This window comes from Pagrus pagrus, assembly GCF_965226575.1.
Source record: "Pagrus pagrus genome assembly, chromosome: 14".
Taxonomy (NCBI): domain Eukaryota; kingdom Metazoa; phylum Chordata; class Actinopteri; order Spariformes; family Sparidae; genus Pagrus; species Pagrus pagrus.
In genome coordinates, this window is record NC_140198.1 from 29,685,871 (window position 1) to 29,702,524 (window position 16,654).

The 16,654-nt window shown below is 40.7% G+C and overlaps 1 protein-coding gene across 10 annotated transcripts in view; it reads right to left on the reverse strand.

Annotated features, from left to right (window-relative positions):
• picalma (phosphatidylinositol binding clathrin assembly protein a) overlaps window positions 1-16,654 on the reverse strand; it is an 81,369-nt gene that overhangs the window by 20,522 nt on the left and 44,193 nt on the right. For 6 of the 10 annotated variants that reach the window (XM_084373759.1, XM_084373758.1, XM_084373757.1 and 3 more), the window contains exons 7-12: window positions 16,539-16,650; window positions 15,565-15,671; window positions 15,407-15,448; window positions 11,595-11,680; window positions 11,330-11,453; window positions 10,762-10,895 (exon numbers count right to left, since the gene is read on the reverse strand). In XM_084373759.1, the coding sequence (XP_084229885.1) occupies window positions 10,762-10,895; window positions 11,330-11,453; window positions 11,595-11,680; window positions 15,407-15,448; window positions 15,565-15,671; window positions 16,539-16,650 (605 nt within the window). Of the gene's footprint in view, window positions 1-10,761; window positions 10,896-11,329; window positions 11,454-11,594; window positions 11,681-11,854; window positions 11,867-15,406; window positions 15,449-15,564; window positions 15,672-16,538; window positions 16,651-16,654 lie in introns of all 10 variants that reach the window. The other 4 variants (XM_084373756.1, XM_084373755.1, XM_084373753.1 and 1 more) reach the window with 1 other exon arrangement.

A 16,654-nucleotide genomic window follows, 5' to 3' on the forward strand; every position in this document is an offset into this window, starting at 1 on the left:
GTACAAAGTCTAACACTATGTTAATATGACTGCTTCGGCTCATATTCAACTTCAACAGCTCTTCTGTGAACTAAGTTAAATAAACTAAAGATGTCTAACTACATATTTTTCTGTCAGCATTGCGTATACCCACTTCTAAATCTCCTCTAGCTGTTGTTGAGTTGTTCAAATACACCAATGGGTATATAGCAACGGTAAACATCATGTAATGTGAATACTGTAGAGTGCAGAATCAGGCTGCATTGTAAATACTGACAAGATCCCTTGTATTCAGCACAGTACGCATGATTTTAGTAGTTAATAAACCTATAGAAAAGAATACCTTTTGAATATATTAGAATGAATAATTCTTTGGGATGATTTAGGATACTGTGATTTTAATACAATACTGTGTATGTTGCCATATATTATTGTTAATTTCTTTCTTTTTTATTTCTGTCGTTATTATAGTAACTAACTGATGAAAACAAACTACTAAGTGGTCGTTTAAATGTGTATCAGTGGGGCCTACATGTTTAGTAAGCACAGTTTTACGATCATACATCTTATCCATCAATATTAATTTGCCTAAGCTCCCGACGAAGTTGGCGTTCTTGGTGCCGCTGTTTACATATTTATTGTTATAGCCTAGTTCTTGATCTTGGTGTGGACGGTCCTGTACAGTCCCTTGTCCGCAGATCACAGCACCGGAGGTTTGATCCCCGGCTCTTCCAAACGTAGCCTACTTTATTTAGTGCCCTGTTAGTCAGCCAGTCACACAGATATTATTTCTGCTTTAGACTATTTTACTTTGTCTGTATTTTCACGTCTCTACTGTACCTGCTATTCAAGCCCACCACAGAGGAAAAAGATTACAAAACACCAATTTTGTAGTGTTCCAAAGGCTATTGCTCTCAGTATGACGATGCACCTTGTGGGGGCTGGAAGACCTGTTTAAGCGCTGCAGTGCGTCTCTGTGCTTAATGTGGTGCGCAGATTTCAGTCCTCTGATCGGATCGGATAGGTCATAAGAACTATCATTGTGATTAATAGGGGATGGTATGTGACGATGCACCTTGTGGTTGTTGGTGCACAATGCAGCTAATGCAAAATCAGCTGGATGAAATAGAAGTCCCCCCACCTTTTCTGCCGTGTTGCGGCACCTTTTTGTTTTTTTTACTTAACTTTTTATTGTTTTATACATATTATTTTACAGAATATAAAATAAAAAAGCACAGACTTGTATCTAAAAAATAAAAAAAAATAAATGCATAAAACAATCAAATAAAAGGTTAGGTTAATGACTCACTTTGTTGTCGCTCTTACAGCCAAAAGGAGGGAGTCAAACCGTGGAGCAGCTGCCCCATATGGGTCTGCCTCTGTGTCCTTCATGCACTTTGCATCAGTTCATGTTCCTTTATTCAACAACTAGTTCCTTTTGTGTGACCACACAGTAAGAGAGTGCCTTTCAATTAAAAGTCAAAGATAGAAGTCCAGTGTCCGGTTGTTGGTACCCTCAGTGTACGCCAGAGAGGGCTGTGGCATCCGAGAAGCACACATAGGGGGTCACAAATATGTTCCTATAAGCACATACTGTATATATAACTACACAGACACCTTCACTTCTGCATACATACACCACCCACATGTACATACCTCCGTATCTTTACACACATATATATAAACATTTTCATTAATTACACATGAGCCGCTGTATCAATGTATGTTGTCCATTTCCTCCAGTTATAAGTGAATTTGTCCATACACAGATTCAGGGAAAAAGTTAGCCTTTCCATGTTATATATTTCTTTCTCATCTCTCATCTCATCTCATTTTCTTTCCGCTATTTCCATATTTCTTTTACTATTCCAATCCATTCCCCTTTTGTTGGGGGCTCTTTATTTAGCCACCTTCTCATTATAGCTTCAAATATCTCAATTGTGCTGATTTATAATAGTTCTCCATATTCGGCAGAGACAATCCCCCTTTTCCTTTCGGCAGTTGCAATGTATTATATCTAATCTTAGGTTTAGACCTTTCCATATGAACCCGGAAAACATTCTTCTCCGCTCAATAAATAGTTTTGTAGGTATTTCTACAGGTATTGATTGAAAGAGAAAAAGTAATTGTGGTAAAATGTTCATCTTAATTATGTCTATTCGATTATGTAGGTCCAATGGTAACAAGGTCCATCTGTTTAAATCTGCCTTTATTTCCTTAGTAATTGGTAGGTAATTTATTGAATAAATGTTGGATAAATCTTTTGGAATATTAATCCCTACGCATCATTGTCCCAATTGAAGTTATAAAGATTATGTGCAGCGGGTGTGTAATTATATGAAATTATTTGTGTTTTGTGTATATTTAATTTATAACCTGAATAATAACATAACAACATAACAAATGATTTCAAACAGGAAAATAGTTTAGGTAAGCTCAAATCGGGTTGTGAAAGAGTGATCAGTACATCATCTGCATAAAGGCAGGTCTTAAATTCTGTGTCTTTAATCCAAATTCCTCTTATTTCTTGATCTTCCCTGATTGCTTGTGCAAGTGGCTCAATAAACAAAGCAAAACAAAGGGACAACCTTGCCTGCAACCCCTTTCAAGAGATAGACCATTTATTTTTATTCTGGCTGTAGGGGAGTGATATAAGTTCTTTAGAAATAGAATTACTGAGCTGTTCAAGCCAAATCTTTGCAGTGTTAAATATAAATATTCCCAGCCTACGGAATCGAATGCCTTTTCGGCGTCAAGGCTGAAAACAATAGATTTATCTTTAGTTTTGCTTATATGTTCAATTAAGTGTAAAGCCCGTCTTGTGTCTGTCTGTTCTTGAGGAACCCTGTTTGGTCATCATCTATTATGTCCGGAAGTATGTTCTCAAGTCTTTTTGCAATTATTGAGGCGTATAGTCTGTAGTCTAAATTTAGTATCGATATACAGTACAGACCAAAAGTTTGGACACACCTTCTCATTCAAAGAGTTTTCTTTATTTTCATGACTATGAAAATTGTAGATTCACACTGAAGGCATCAAAACTATGAATTAACACATGTGGAATTATATACTTAACAAAAAAGTGTGAAACAACTGAAAATATGTCTTATATTCTAGGTTCTTCAAAGTAGCCACCTTTTGCTTTGATTACTGCTTCGCACAGTCTTGGCATTCTCTTGATGAGCTTCAAGAGGTAGTCACCTGAAATGGTCTTCCAACAGTCTTGAAGGAGTTCCCAGAGATGCTTAGCACTTGTTGGCCCTTTCGCCTTCACTCTGCGGTCCAGCTCACCCCAAACCATCTCGATTGGGTTCAGGTCCGGTGACTGTGGAGGCCAGGTCATCTGGCGCAGCACCCCATCACTCTCCTTCTTGGTCAAATAGCCCTTACACAGCCTGGAGGTGTGTTTGGGGTCATTGTCCTGTTGAAAAATAAATGATGGTCCAACTAAACGCAAACCGGATGGAATAGCATGCCGCTGCAAGATGCTGTGGTAGCCATGCTGGTTCAGTATGCCTTCAATTTTGAATAAATCCCCAACAGTGTCACCAGCAAAGCACCCCCACACCATCACACCTCCTCCTCCATGCTTCACGGTGGGAACCAGGCATGTAGAGTCCATCCGTTCACCTTTTCTGCATCGCACAAAGACACGGTGGTTGGAACCAAAGATCTCAAATTTGGACTCATCAGACCAAAGCACAGATTTCCACTGGTCTAATGTCCATTCCTTGTGTTCTTTAGCCCAAACAAGTCTCTTCTGCTTGTTGCCTGTCCTTAGCAGTGGTTTCCTAGCAGCTATTCTACCATGAAGGCCTGATTCACACAGTCTCCTCTTAACAGTTGTTCTAGAGATGTGTCTGCTGCTAGAACTCTGTGTGGCATTGACCTGGTCTCTAATCTGAGCTGCTGTTAACCTGCGATTTCTGAGGCTGGTGACTCGGATGAACTTATCCTCCGCAGCAGAGGTGACTCTTGGTCTTCCTTTCCTGGGGCGGTCCTCATGTGAGCCAGTTTCTTTGTAGCGCTTGATGGTTTGCACTTGGGGGACACTTTCAAAGTTTTCCCAATTTTTCGGACTGACTGACCTTCATTTCTTAAAGTAATGATGGCCACTCGTTTTTCTTTACTTAGCTGCTTTTTTCTTGCCATAATACAAATTCTAACAGTCTATTCAGTAGGACTATCAGCTGTGTATCCACCTGACTTCTGCACAACACAACTGATGGTCCCAACCCCATTTATAAGGCAAGAAATCCCACTTATTAAACCTGACAGGGCACACCTGTGAAGTGAAAACCATTTCAGGTGACTACCTCTTGAAGCTCATCAAGAGAATGCAGAGTGTGTGCAAAGCAGTAATCAGAGCAAAAGGTGGCTACTTTGAAGAAACTAGAATATAAGGCGTATTTTCAGTTGTTTTACACTTTTTTGTTACGTACATATTTCCACATGTGTTAATTCATAGTTTTGATGCCTTCAGTGTGAATCTACAATGTCAATAGTCATGAAAAGAAAGGAAACTCATTGAATGAGAAGGTGTGTCCAAACTTTTGGTCTGTACTGTAGGTCTGTACAAACTACACTCGAATTTATCTTTACCCATCTTTGGGATTACGGAAATTATTGCTCGTCTCCAGGATATTGGTGTTTCTCCACCTTTAAGCGTAAAATTGAAGTATTTCAATAATACTGGCGTTAGTATCTCTCTGACTGTTTTGTACCATTGCACCTGGCATTTTATTTGTTTTGAGTCTCGATATGGCATTATCTAATTCTTGTTTCGTTATCTCACCTGTCAAGTCCTGACTCAAAACACACCTTTTTAAGATTGCCTTTTCCCTCTAACTGACCTTCCTGTCCATTTTAACTGTTTTTACTACTTTTGTGGCTTTCTTTTTTATTTTATTATTTTAATTTTATTTTTAACTTATTTTATTCTAATGCGTACTGTGCATTGTTTTTTATTTACTGTAAGGTGACCTTGAGTGACAGAAAGGCGCCTATGAAATAAAATGTATTACTTTATTCTGTTCTGTTCCAATTATCTCACCTGTCATTCCTTTATTCTGTTATGTTCCAATGAATAGCAAGTCCAATGAGTTAAAAAAAAGTGTAATGCTTGCAGAATCTTGCAGAAACGGTTGTGTGTACAAGCCCTTATAATAATTTTCAAAGCAGTGTAGTATTTCTTTTAGCTTGTTACACATTTTACCAGATTGTTTATCTTTGATCTTATGAATGGACCTTTCATCCTGTTGCCTTCTTATCCTCCAAGCTAATATTTTTTTAGTTCTTGGCCCATTGTCATAATACCTTTGTTTGGTGAATCTAATTTTCATCTCCTGACTGTCATATATTTTTTTCAAGTTTTGTCTAGTCACTTTTATCTGCTCTAATAATCAGGGGTCATCACATTCCATATGATTAATTTCTTGGTCTTTGAGTTCTTGTAGTAAGTCTTTTATTCATTTCTGCTTTTCCTTCTTTTTAATAGAAGACCACATTATGAGTTTTCCCCTGATTACTGCTTTGGCTGCATCCCACACACTACCTGGGGATACTTAATCATTATCGTCGTGTTCTAAGTAATCTTTAAATTGTTTTTCAACATGTTTTTTACATGATGGGTCATTTAAGAAGCTGGCGTTGAGTCTCCATGTTGTATTTTTAATTTCTGTGTCCAGGTGTAGGGATAGATACACCCCTGCACGATCTGATATGTCTTTAACCCCGCAGGGGTCAGACATACTTTTAAAACCGTCCGGGCCACCAGAACGCTCCAAGCACTGGCCCGGTGGGGCCAGCATGGATTAAAGTGCTCCGTCGCTACGACGGATTTCCGTCATTCAAACTTCACAGAGGCGACTTGTGAGATCAATGTAGATCGGAGGAGAACTGTTGGCTGATGTTTATTGACAGATTGTCACACTCCACAGCCAATGGTATCGATAATAGCCTGTGCGCCTGACCAATGACAGTGTAGTGACCCACACAGGGCGGGATCTCAACACGGAGCGGTGCTAAAGTTTAGCTGCTTAGCTAGCAAGGACTCGTCGCGCTGCTACGTTATCCATTAGTTTTTGAGTTTAGTCAACATGTGAGAACTCGTCTGACACGGAGAGTCTCCTGTTGTGTGCTACATATGTGAACTAACAACTATAATCTGGACTTTGTCTGCAGTGTGTCTGTGTAAACGGCTTCATTCAGCGTCTCTCCCTCCCCTCTGGCACCGTGAGTTACCATGGTTACAGGAACGCCTGAAACTTTATAATGATGATCAATAAGAAGTGTTTGCTTAGTTTGACTGTACAGAATCATGAATGTTGCCTGATTGTAGCTCAATGCTGAAATCTTGTATTATAACATATAGAACAAAGCCTCAGAGCTTCTTTGATTATTAACAGTATGTTAGTGATGACAGAAAGGTGATAACTCGCCATCAGACTGACAAGGCTGCAAAAGTTGCTGCTTGTATGATGTATTTTTCTGTTAAACGATAAGAGGCTCACTTTAAACAATATTATTAATAATAATAATTAATGATAATGATGATGAGAAGAAGAAGTAGAAAAATAGCGTACTGAAAAGTTCTGTAGATGGTTGATTATTTGAAAGAGTAAAACTTGAGAGAAGCTTGGCAAGAAAAAAGGCACAGATGGATTTCATAGATTGAAAATTACATTGAAAAGACAAAAAACTTTTTAAGTGTGAATAGAACAGCTGTTCAGATCATCCTCCTGTAAAACACTGTTGGTCAAATATTTAAACGTGATGTCTGCATTAGAGAACATGGTGTGGGGTGAGGCTGTAAATCTTATCTTATTTTTTTAGCATGTGTCAAGTAAAACGCCCTGTAACATGGAGGGGGGCGCAAAAATCAACCAGCAAAATCAACCAAATTTCCCTTATTGTCTACCCCTGACCCCTATTTCGCAATTTATGATTCTATGTCTGTCTGAGCTGAATGTGAAAAAGTAGTCAATTCTTGAACGTACGCTGTGAGGGTGGGAGTAGAATGTAAACTGTCTTTCTGTCGGGTGGGTTTCCCTCCAAATGTCCACCATACCTGCTTCGAGAAGAAGTTTCTTTTTTTTCTTTTGTGAGTGTCTCAGGATTTATTCTTTTTTGAATTAGTGGAATCAAGAGAGGATTGTAGTTGTATATTCCAGTCCCCGCCACAGATGAGGACCCCCATGGTCTCTTCAGCAATTATATCAAATATTTTTTTTAATAAACATTTTGTACTTACCTGGGGGTCTATAAACTTTTAGTAGCATCATCTGTTTATGGTCGATGTATCCTTTTACTATAGTATTGCTACCCCTCTTGCTTGTCCGCATTTGTAAGATGAATAATAGGTGTTTTTAAAGCCAAAGCGTTTCAGTTTCTCATGTTCTTTACCGCATAGATAGGTCTCCTGCCAAAAAATTATTTTTTGTTTTTCTCTTTTCATCTTAGTTATTAATTTGCTCCTTTTGATGGGGTTTTGCAGTCCATTAACATTTAAAGTAACTACTTTGTACTCCTGGTTTAAAAAAACATCTGTGCACCACAATAAAAAAAAAAAAAGAAAAAGAAAGGACCTCCAAAAGTGAAGTATGAACATTACTTCGGGACGGAGAGGGGAAGCCTCCAGGTAGAAGGCCCCTCCAGGTGCGCACTGACATCCTCCAACGAGAGCTATCAAAACACACAATTAGCGGAATTTTCCCTCCCCCAGATTTTGTGGCCTGATAATATTGTTAATACTTAAAGGAACTTGGGGCAGGATTTGTGAAAAAATAAACATGCATTTTAAGTTGGTTAATGCTAATGGGTGATGAAGCGTTCAAAACCAAAAAGAATGATCCCACTAACGTATCTCTCCATTGCCTTGAACAGGCTGTGTGCTGCATAATGTACTGCAATTCGGTGTCCAAATTTCCCGCGCAGTCCTGCGGACGTGACGTCAGATGACGCTGAATGCGCATCCTCGACGGCTTTCAACTTGGATACAGGAAGAAGACAAGCACGGTGGACCCAAACTAGTGTTTGGGTAGTAATGGATTCTGCTACGGCCAGCAAACGACCCACCACCACACAAAGTCCACTAAAAAGTCATACTAAGAAAAAAACTGTTTTATCAGCGGCATGTCGTGAGTCGAAACAAAATTACGACCAAAGCCGGGCTGTACGTAACGTGCAAAGTAGCGTTAGCTGCAAACATGTAACTTAGTCCACTGCTGTGTAACACTGAATAGTTACAGACTGCGCATTTTCCACGGTCCTTTAGTCTGAAACTGAATAGTTAGAAATATGTCCCTTTATATATGGGACCGAAAGCCCAACCTGTTATCCGGGAGGTGACATTAGCAGCTGGCTGTAGCCACAGGCTAACGGTTTGTTTGTGTTTGTGTAGTAACATTAGCCGCTTACACACAGCAATCCCGTATCAGAGACGATATTTCTGTCCCCCAATGTGCCGTCTTTGCTTTCGCCTGTGCCTTTCAGACTGCATCAAGCGTAACGGTAAACCGCTGCGCTTGTGTGTCGCTACACACAGCGAGCCGGCTTCCCGGCTGCTTCGTGTGTGTAAAGGATTAGATGTCTGTTGATGTCTCGTTCGATGTCCGCGATCCGGTTCCGATGTTTTGTTGACACACAGGTCACCCAGGAGAGCCCCTCCAGTCCCCCACGGGGTGTCTCATCTGCACTAGACCAGTGTGTGCCGACAGGTGTTAAAATCCCCTTACTCCGCATGTCCTCTTTTACGTTGCTGTGTGTTGTGGGTCCTTCTTCATAAAAGACTGAGTTTTGTGGGCGCTGGTGTCTGGTACCTAAGTCCCTTTTCCTTTAGCACCTTCCTCAGCGGCGCATATTCCTTTCATTTCTTCATAATTTCTACCGGGTAGTCGTGGTCGAAATAAACTCTTTTTCCGTTGAGGTGTACCTCATTTCTTTCTCCATGCAGTGTTCAGCACCAGTTCCTTAGTTCTGTAGGTGAGGAAGCACACGACCATGGATCTCGGGGCGGTGTGCGCGCGTGGCCTTGCTCCGAGTGATCTGTGGCAGCGCTGTATTTTAAAGTCGATGTCAGGGAGCATAACTCGGACTTGATAAACTTGTCCAGAAACTCACATGCATTGTCCCCCTCCTCCCCCTCGGGGATCCCAAAGATGCGGAGGTTATTTCTGCGGGAGTGTGCTAACCCGTTTGGACAGGAAGCACTCTTGTTCCTGCAGAGATTGTAGAAGCACGTCTTTAGCATTAGCATTCCACTCTTCCACCTCGGCCACTCGGTTCTCCACTTCATCCATTCTGACCTCCGTGTTTTTCAGCTCTGCCCCGATCTCACTCAGCTTCTGGTTAACTTCTTTTTTAAAGTTCCCAAACTCTTCCTTCATGTCTTGTTTAATTGTCTCGCAGAAACAGTCTAGTTCCTTCTTCATGTCCTTGTGTCCTGCCTTTATTTTAGTGTGGATAGCACTGATGCTGGAGCGCAGAACGCACATGGCCACTTGCTCACTAGCTTCACCTGTGCCGACAACTTCATCAGCGTCTCCTGTCGCCATTTCTTGGTTTGTTGTTCTGTCCTGATTTTCTGTGGTCTTAGCCTTCTTTGGTTTATACTTCCCCATATGATTTCTGATAAAACAAGTGTGTAAAATAATCTAAAATGGGGAAATTACCGGACCCATCAGATTATGCTACCACCAGTCTCGTCGCCATAACCGGAAGTCCCGTGTTGTGGCACCTTTAACGCCACGGTAATGGCATCATCTGAAAGGAGAGTCATCTGTATATTTACATGTTTGGGTCTGTATAATTGGCTGGACCTCTGTTGATTTAGGTCAGTCACTTTAAAGGGGGTGAATACTTATGCAATCACTTTTTTTTACATTTTACCATATATACCTTATACTGGGTGTATCACATTTTCAAAGGTAAATCCAAGCACCTTTCAAGCATTTTCAGGCACCACCTCATGCTACTAGTAGTGACAAGGCACTAGCAGAACACAAAACTAGAGAAGAATCAGTCAGGAGGGATAAGGAGAGAGCAATTGTCTGTGGCCACCAGTTGCAAAACTATTCCCTTTTTGGGGGTTGCCTTGCTTTTGCCATTCAATTGCACCTGTTGTCACTCTCATTTGCACCAAGAAGGTGAAATTGATTCTCAATCACTTCCTAAATGGACAGATTGATATCCCTGAAGTTTAACTGACACGGTGAGTTTTTTGTTTTTTTTTTAGCACTGTATAACTACAAAATAACTGAAATACAATTTGAAAATGAAAAAAAAAAAGCAGATTCAAATTATGTTCTGCTTGTAAATATTTCCTTATATTACTTAATGAAGTAAAAACAGATAATTTGATACATATTCATCTTGCACCTACATTTTTTCATGTGCTCCTTGGGAAAAAAGTTGGTGTCAAGCCCTGGTCAGTATTTGACGAGTTGGGAATCAGACTCAAAAATCAACGTATATTACAAATAGAGCCTTCAAGTCATTTCAATCAGTTTAAATCAGTCTTCAAATTTTAAAACTTTCATTTATTCTGTTTAACAAATTAGAGGTTTCATCGCCATTTCTGAAACATCTGCAAAACAGTGTCAGGTCTTAGATTTTATGAATTAAATAATTGCAAAAAAGTGTGCGTCAAAATAAATGCTTATCTGCATCCTAATGTACAAGCATCAGCATGCAGTGGCATCTTGTGAGGACATCTGGTGAACAATCAAAGTCAATGGGGGTTATTTTAGGATGAGTGACAGGGTTTGCGTCCTGAGGTCTCACCTGTTGGTGGAGCTGGGGGTAGAGAAGAGGTCAATAGATGGGGCTGAGTTGATGGTGCCGCCGGTTGTGGAGACAGGGGAGGAGTCTGTGGTCGCTATTGCAGGATTCTTCTGGAGCTCTTTCAGACGCTGCTCCTAGAATAATTAGGAAGCTACAGTGAGCAACACAGAGGCTAACTTGTATTGAACTACTTGGTACTATCGTACTAAGTAAAAAAATATTTTCTTTTAAGTTGTTTTAGTTGTTTTTTATTTGCCAGTTCAACACAGAGATTGACAGGAAATATGGGGAAAGATCAAAGGGTGTGCCATACAGCAAAAGGTCTTCAGCTGGAATCGAACCGGGATGTTGGAATTACATTGTTTATACTGTATCTCAGACCAATAACCCACTGGAATGCCCAGCTATTCAAAACTGTAACAAATGTTATCAATATACATTTGATATTATAGCTACAGGGGAGTCCTGACTGGCATGACATTGTAAAACTTCAAGGTATAAGAAAATGCCTGTAGGCCTGAAGTGCACTAAGCTGAAAGTCATGTAGATGAGTGAAGAGAAAATGTACTTTTAGTGCCTTTAGGCGAGCCTGCTCTTCTTCCAGGGCCGCCTGTTTTTCCCTCTCATCCACTTTGGTGAAAGATATGCCAGTGTTGGCCAGGGAGGAGACAGCATTGGAGAGGGTACTAGCCCTGAATCAATGGACAGACACAGAAAACAGTCTGAAATGATTCTTGGTTAGACACTGTGTTCTGAATTGTGACATATAATTAATAATTGAACTCTTGTGAAAAAAATATGTGCAATTTTTCAACCATTTGAAGCAGACCTACCTGCTGGCTGCAGTTGAGTCTTTGACTTTCTTTCCCTCTAAAGAGGCCAAGTGCTGCTCCAGGGCATCCAGCAGGCTGCTTGGGGCCTAGCATGAACGTCATTGATACACATTAAGTTTTAAAGACTGAGGATAGCCTAATACAAGATGTCCTCTGAAGAAGAAAAAAAATACTGAGGCATGCCAAGTTATTGCCAAGAGTCCACAAACAGAGCTACTTCCAAAAACAGAGACAGAGAGAGAAAAGGTTCAGATACTTACACAAACTGTGAACTGAAAATGGAGAGATAGAAAGAAGGGAAAAATACAGAAAATAAAGGTGGCAACAGTCAAGATATTGTGAAAACCTTTGGGATAAAGCTGTCTAATTCTGGTTTACTTGCTGTAGTTACAAGTTCTACCAATTCTGTAACTAACAACAGAGCCTCCAAATGAATGTATTTTATACCATAATCCACCACCTCAGGTGGCAACTGCTCTATGCAAGACCTTCCATATCCCATACTGAAACCCTTGATTCACACCTTTATTTGCTGTATGACGTGCAAATGTCAGGGGTGAGTGTGAGTGAAAAGGTGTTTATTAGTGCTATAGTGGCCACATGCATTACCTGCCTAGCAAAGCAGTTGGTGTTAAAACATTAAAACTATTTGATGTGAATAGCCTTGATCATCTTGTTACAACGCAGTGTTCTGATGGGAAAACTTGAGTTCTGGCAGTTATGTAGATGTCCTTGGCATGTGACACCTACCAAAGCTACTGCAAACCACCGCGTCATGGTAACTGCTCTCGTTAATGGCAATGGCGACCAGCGGACTGTCAATGCGTAGTAAAGTTGCCATGAGGGTGTACTTGGAACTGCAACTGTGTTTGGGTGGGTGATCGTGTCAAGTGGCATCCACATGAATGCCGGGACCAGCAGAACACTGTATTGTAACAAAATGTTCAATGTAAAATCACTGCACATGTCAGTGGTTGTAATGTTTTGGCTGATCAGTGTAAACTCTACAGTGATGTATAAATCTTACTACCTGGCAAAACATTTGTATTTTGCAACAAAAAATAAATTGTTGAATTACTCATACATTTAAAGGGTCAGTTCGCCCAAATCGTTTTTATTTCTCAAAGTTGTGAGATGTTACTATATACGGTCTTACCCGAGCGCAATGGAGGTGACTGGAATTTTGGTTGTGGTGCCCAAATGACTGAAAATAATAAAACTCAATATTTTTTCTATTGTTCAAATAAAATCCTACTCCCCTCCAATGTATTGACTTGGTGACCACATTCTTAGTTTCGGATATCTAAAAACCTCAGCACATAAAACAGACACTGTTGGCATGGCTGGATACCAGTTGCAGTATTTCCCATTAATCAACGAGACTGTCAGTCCACCATAGTCTTATTTGCTGTACCATAGTCTCATATTGATCCAAAATGGTTCTTCACCTCTCACGATAGCACCAACGATCTCGAATGTTTGGTGCCATTGCTTCAGCAAAGCATCTTTCACTCTCAGTCTGTCTACTCCCCCGACCCCTGCTGTACTGTACTGTCCTGCTCTCTCCTGTCCTGTCCAGTACTGCTCTCTCCTGTCCTGTACTGTACTGCTCTCTCCTGTCCTGTATTGTACTGCTCTCTCCTGTCCTGTACTGTACTGCTCTCTCCTGTCCTGTACTGCTCTCTCCTGTCCTGTATTGTACTGCTCTCTCCTGTCCTGTACTGTACTGCTCTCTCCTGTCCTGTACTGCTCTCTCCTGTCCTGTACTGTACTGCTCTCTCCTGTCCTGTACTGCTCTCTCCTGTCCTGTACTGTACTGCTCTCTCCTGTCCTGTATTGTACTGCTCTCTCCTGTCCTGTACTGTACTGCTCTCTCCTGTCCTGTACTGCTCTCTCCTGTCCTGTACTGTACTGCTCTCTCCTGTCCTGTATTGTACTGCTCTCTCCTGTCCTGTACTGTACTGCTCTCTCCTGTCCTGTATTGTACTGCTCTCTCCTGTCCTGTACTGTACTGCTCTCTCCTGTCCTGTACTGCTCTCTCCTGTACTGTACTGTACTGCTCTCTCCTGTCCTGTACTGTACTGCTCTCTCCTGTACTGCACTGTCCTGCTTTCTCCTGTACTGTACAGTCCGGTGCGGTGCATGCAGTCATACGACAAATATGTCTGGCTTTAGTATTGCAAGAACACATGTCGATGGGTGAGATCACAACAACACCCCAATCCGGAAAGTAGCGGCAGTGCACTTAAAAACTGTTGAACTCCCATTAAACAAAAAAAGCAGAAGACAGGATAAATACACATGAAGAAGTCACTGTGGTGGGCCATGACTAATTCATAAGACACCGTAGATCGAGAGGATCGGCCTGCTGCTTTCTAATCAGCTGTTTGAGAAAGTTTCACAGAGCGACGTGGATCAGATGAGGACAGGGTGTTGGTGCTGTTTGAAATATGAGAAACATGCTAAAAATGCTTGCTAACACATGTTAGGCATCACCCAAATATGTGTTAATCACAGAAGCGAGGCAAAAAAACGAACAAAAAGAAGAAAGACAAAAAAAGTCCTACAACTATTTGGGGTTGTTACCCCCGGATTCCACTAGTTGCCGGCACTGATCCAAGGTCGTTCTACACAATGCTCATGTTTCTACTGGCTGCATCTCAGCATCATCCCAGAAGTGGCTCTCTGCCCTGCTCCGTGGAGAATATGCACCGCGTCTATTTTTGGATGGAAGTGGACCGCAGCCGCATCAATTAGCACATATAATTAAAACACAGTAATGATCTGCCTCGCATCCCAGTTGTTCACTGTTATTTTTAATCCATCGACAGGTAGGACCAGCATACTAGTAACATAACAACATAGCAGCTTCGCCTTTCGGCAGACTGACAAGCAGTGGTTCCCAACAAGTCACACACATGGACTATGGTGCGACACTCCCACACAAGCCTGCGGTGATACGCTGCACCACCGGATTTGGTCTAAATGTGCCCTAATGCACTACCAAACAAGGTGAAGCAACTTTTAGTTGCTTCTTACCTGTGGTAAAAGCTCCCTTAATACCCGAGGTCTGCTAAAACTATCAGCTCATTTAAATCAGATCTTATATGATCTAATGAGAATTAGCGTGTCATTTAAAGAGGATCTTAACCCCAAAACATTTTTTTAGCTGAAAAACAATGTATATGGGTGTTTAGTAGTGTTGTGGATTGAGTCGGGTCCATATCTTGACATTTAGTTAGTACATATTTGAATTCTACATATTGTGTTATAAACATGCATAGCGACTGCCCTCTACAGGTTGATCTCTGTCGATAGCAGAGAGAGAATTTTGCTATAATGTCTCAGACAAAATCATCAAAAACATCAAAAATGCCTTTGGTAACAGCCCAGTCACCAGGATAAATGTTGGAAGTTACTGTTTCTGCAAACCATTGACACATTCACACTATATTGACATTCCTATAAAATGTGTCATATCACGTTCACATAACATGTTTATGACCTGACTTTCATATCGAAAAGTGGGGGTGATGGCGACAGAGTTACAGGAGAGAAAGCTGTCCAGTCAGTGACTGCATTTTGAGACTGCGTTTCAACATTTGCGAGTGTGAAACCCGTGAATATATTTAAGGAGACCAGAGGACATTTTCAGCCTGTGATTACTTGATACTAATCTTATATTTAGTATTTAATCACCCAAATTTGACCATTCTCCTCATTTTAGTTAATCAAAGCCAGCAAAGAGTTGAGGGATAAAGTACTTGCAAAGATGCAAAATGGTTATCTTTAGAATTTGCATTTGGACTTACCTGAGACAGATCTGGGATGTCCCCTCGATCAATTCCCACTTGCTGCAGGAACAGAAGACAGACCATCAGAATTTGGATGGGTAAGAATAGCCAACCCAGCTAAATGACCCAAGGCCCCTTTATAATTACTGAAAGGTTGATATGGGGTTCTGCCTTACCTCTGCAACTTTGAGGAACTCAGAGATTCTTGTCATTCGTGTAAGAAACTTCTTGTAGATGTCAAGTCCTTCTTTGCACTGAAGTTTCTTCATGTCAAAGTACTTCTCTGTTAACAGAACAGGAAAATAAGCAAAAGAAAAAGATAACCATTGTCATTTCTCTTACATTTATTGCAGTTTTGTCTGCTACTTTGAAGTTTTAGCTTCATATACAATATAAACTGTATATACACCCAATTGTCAGTCACAGCAGATATTGATATACGCTGGTAAAATTCAAGGCCTGATGCCTTCTTTGAAATCTTAGGACTCAGGCAGTTAATAAGAACAATGAGAACAAATCCTGAATCATACTAATATTTTTGGAGACTTGCATAGTAAGTACTATCATGTGATCATGATTATTGGCTAAAACTACAGCTCCTATTTAAACTACAAAGTAATCAGGCCTGTCTTTCCTGTTTCACTGTTTGCAGACAGGACCTTCTGAGAATATTTTTTTTTTGCTTACAAGAAGTTGACACCAAGGTGAGCAGCCTTGCCCAGTAGAAGCTGAGTAGTACATGCTCATCATGCTAAAACAGAAGAGGAAAGCTTGCTGCATACTAATTTTAGGCTATATTTGAAAAATAATTCATGAGGTCTGCAGGGAAATGGTTTGCAACAGCCCCAAAAACTTTCTTTAAAATACACTTGTATGAGGTCTGCAGTTCCAGGAAGCCATCAGTTTTCTAGTCCTCCATTTTGCTGTTAATTAAAGACTTACATGAACTGTGAGGAAATGCAAACACATTTTGCCTCAAGTATTAAATAATTGCAAAGATGTCTGCAGTATTTCACTTTGTCTTTCACTCAATGGCCACCATTACTCATTATTTGACCTCTTCCATCACAACACACAGGGACATTAGGACAAAACCTACAGACCAAATAGTAATTTGCAAGGCTATGCCAACACAAAAGCTTGTTTTTACCCAGGAGGTTGATTATGCCTTCATTGTATGCTGCAAACAGTCGGATTGCGTCTTTGAACAGAAGCATGAAGGCTGCATTGATCACACCATTTGTCAGTTCATTGGCATTGACCTGT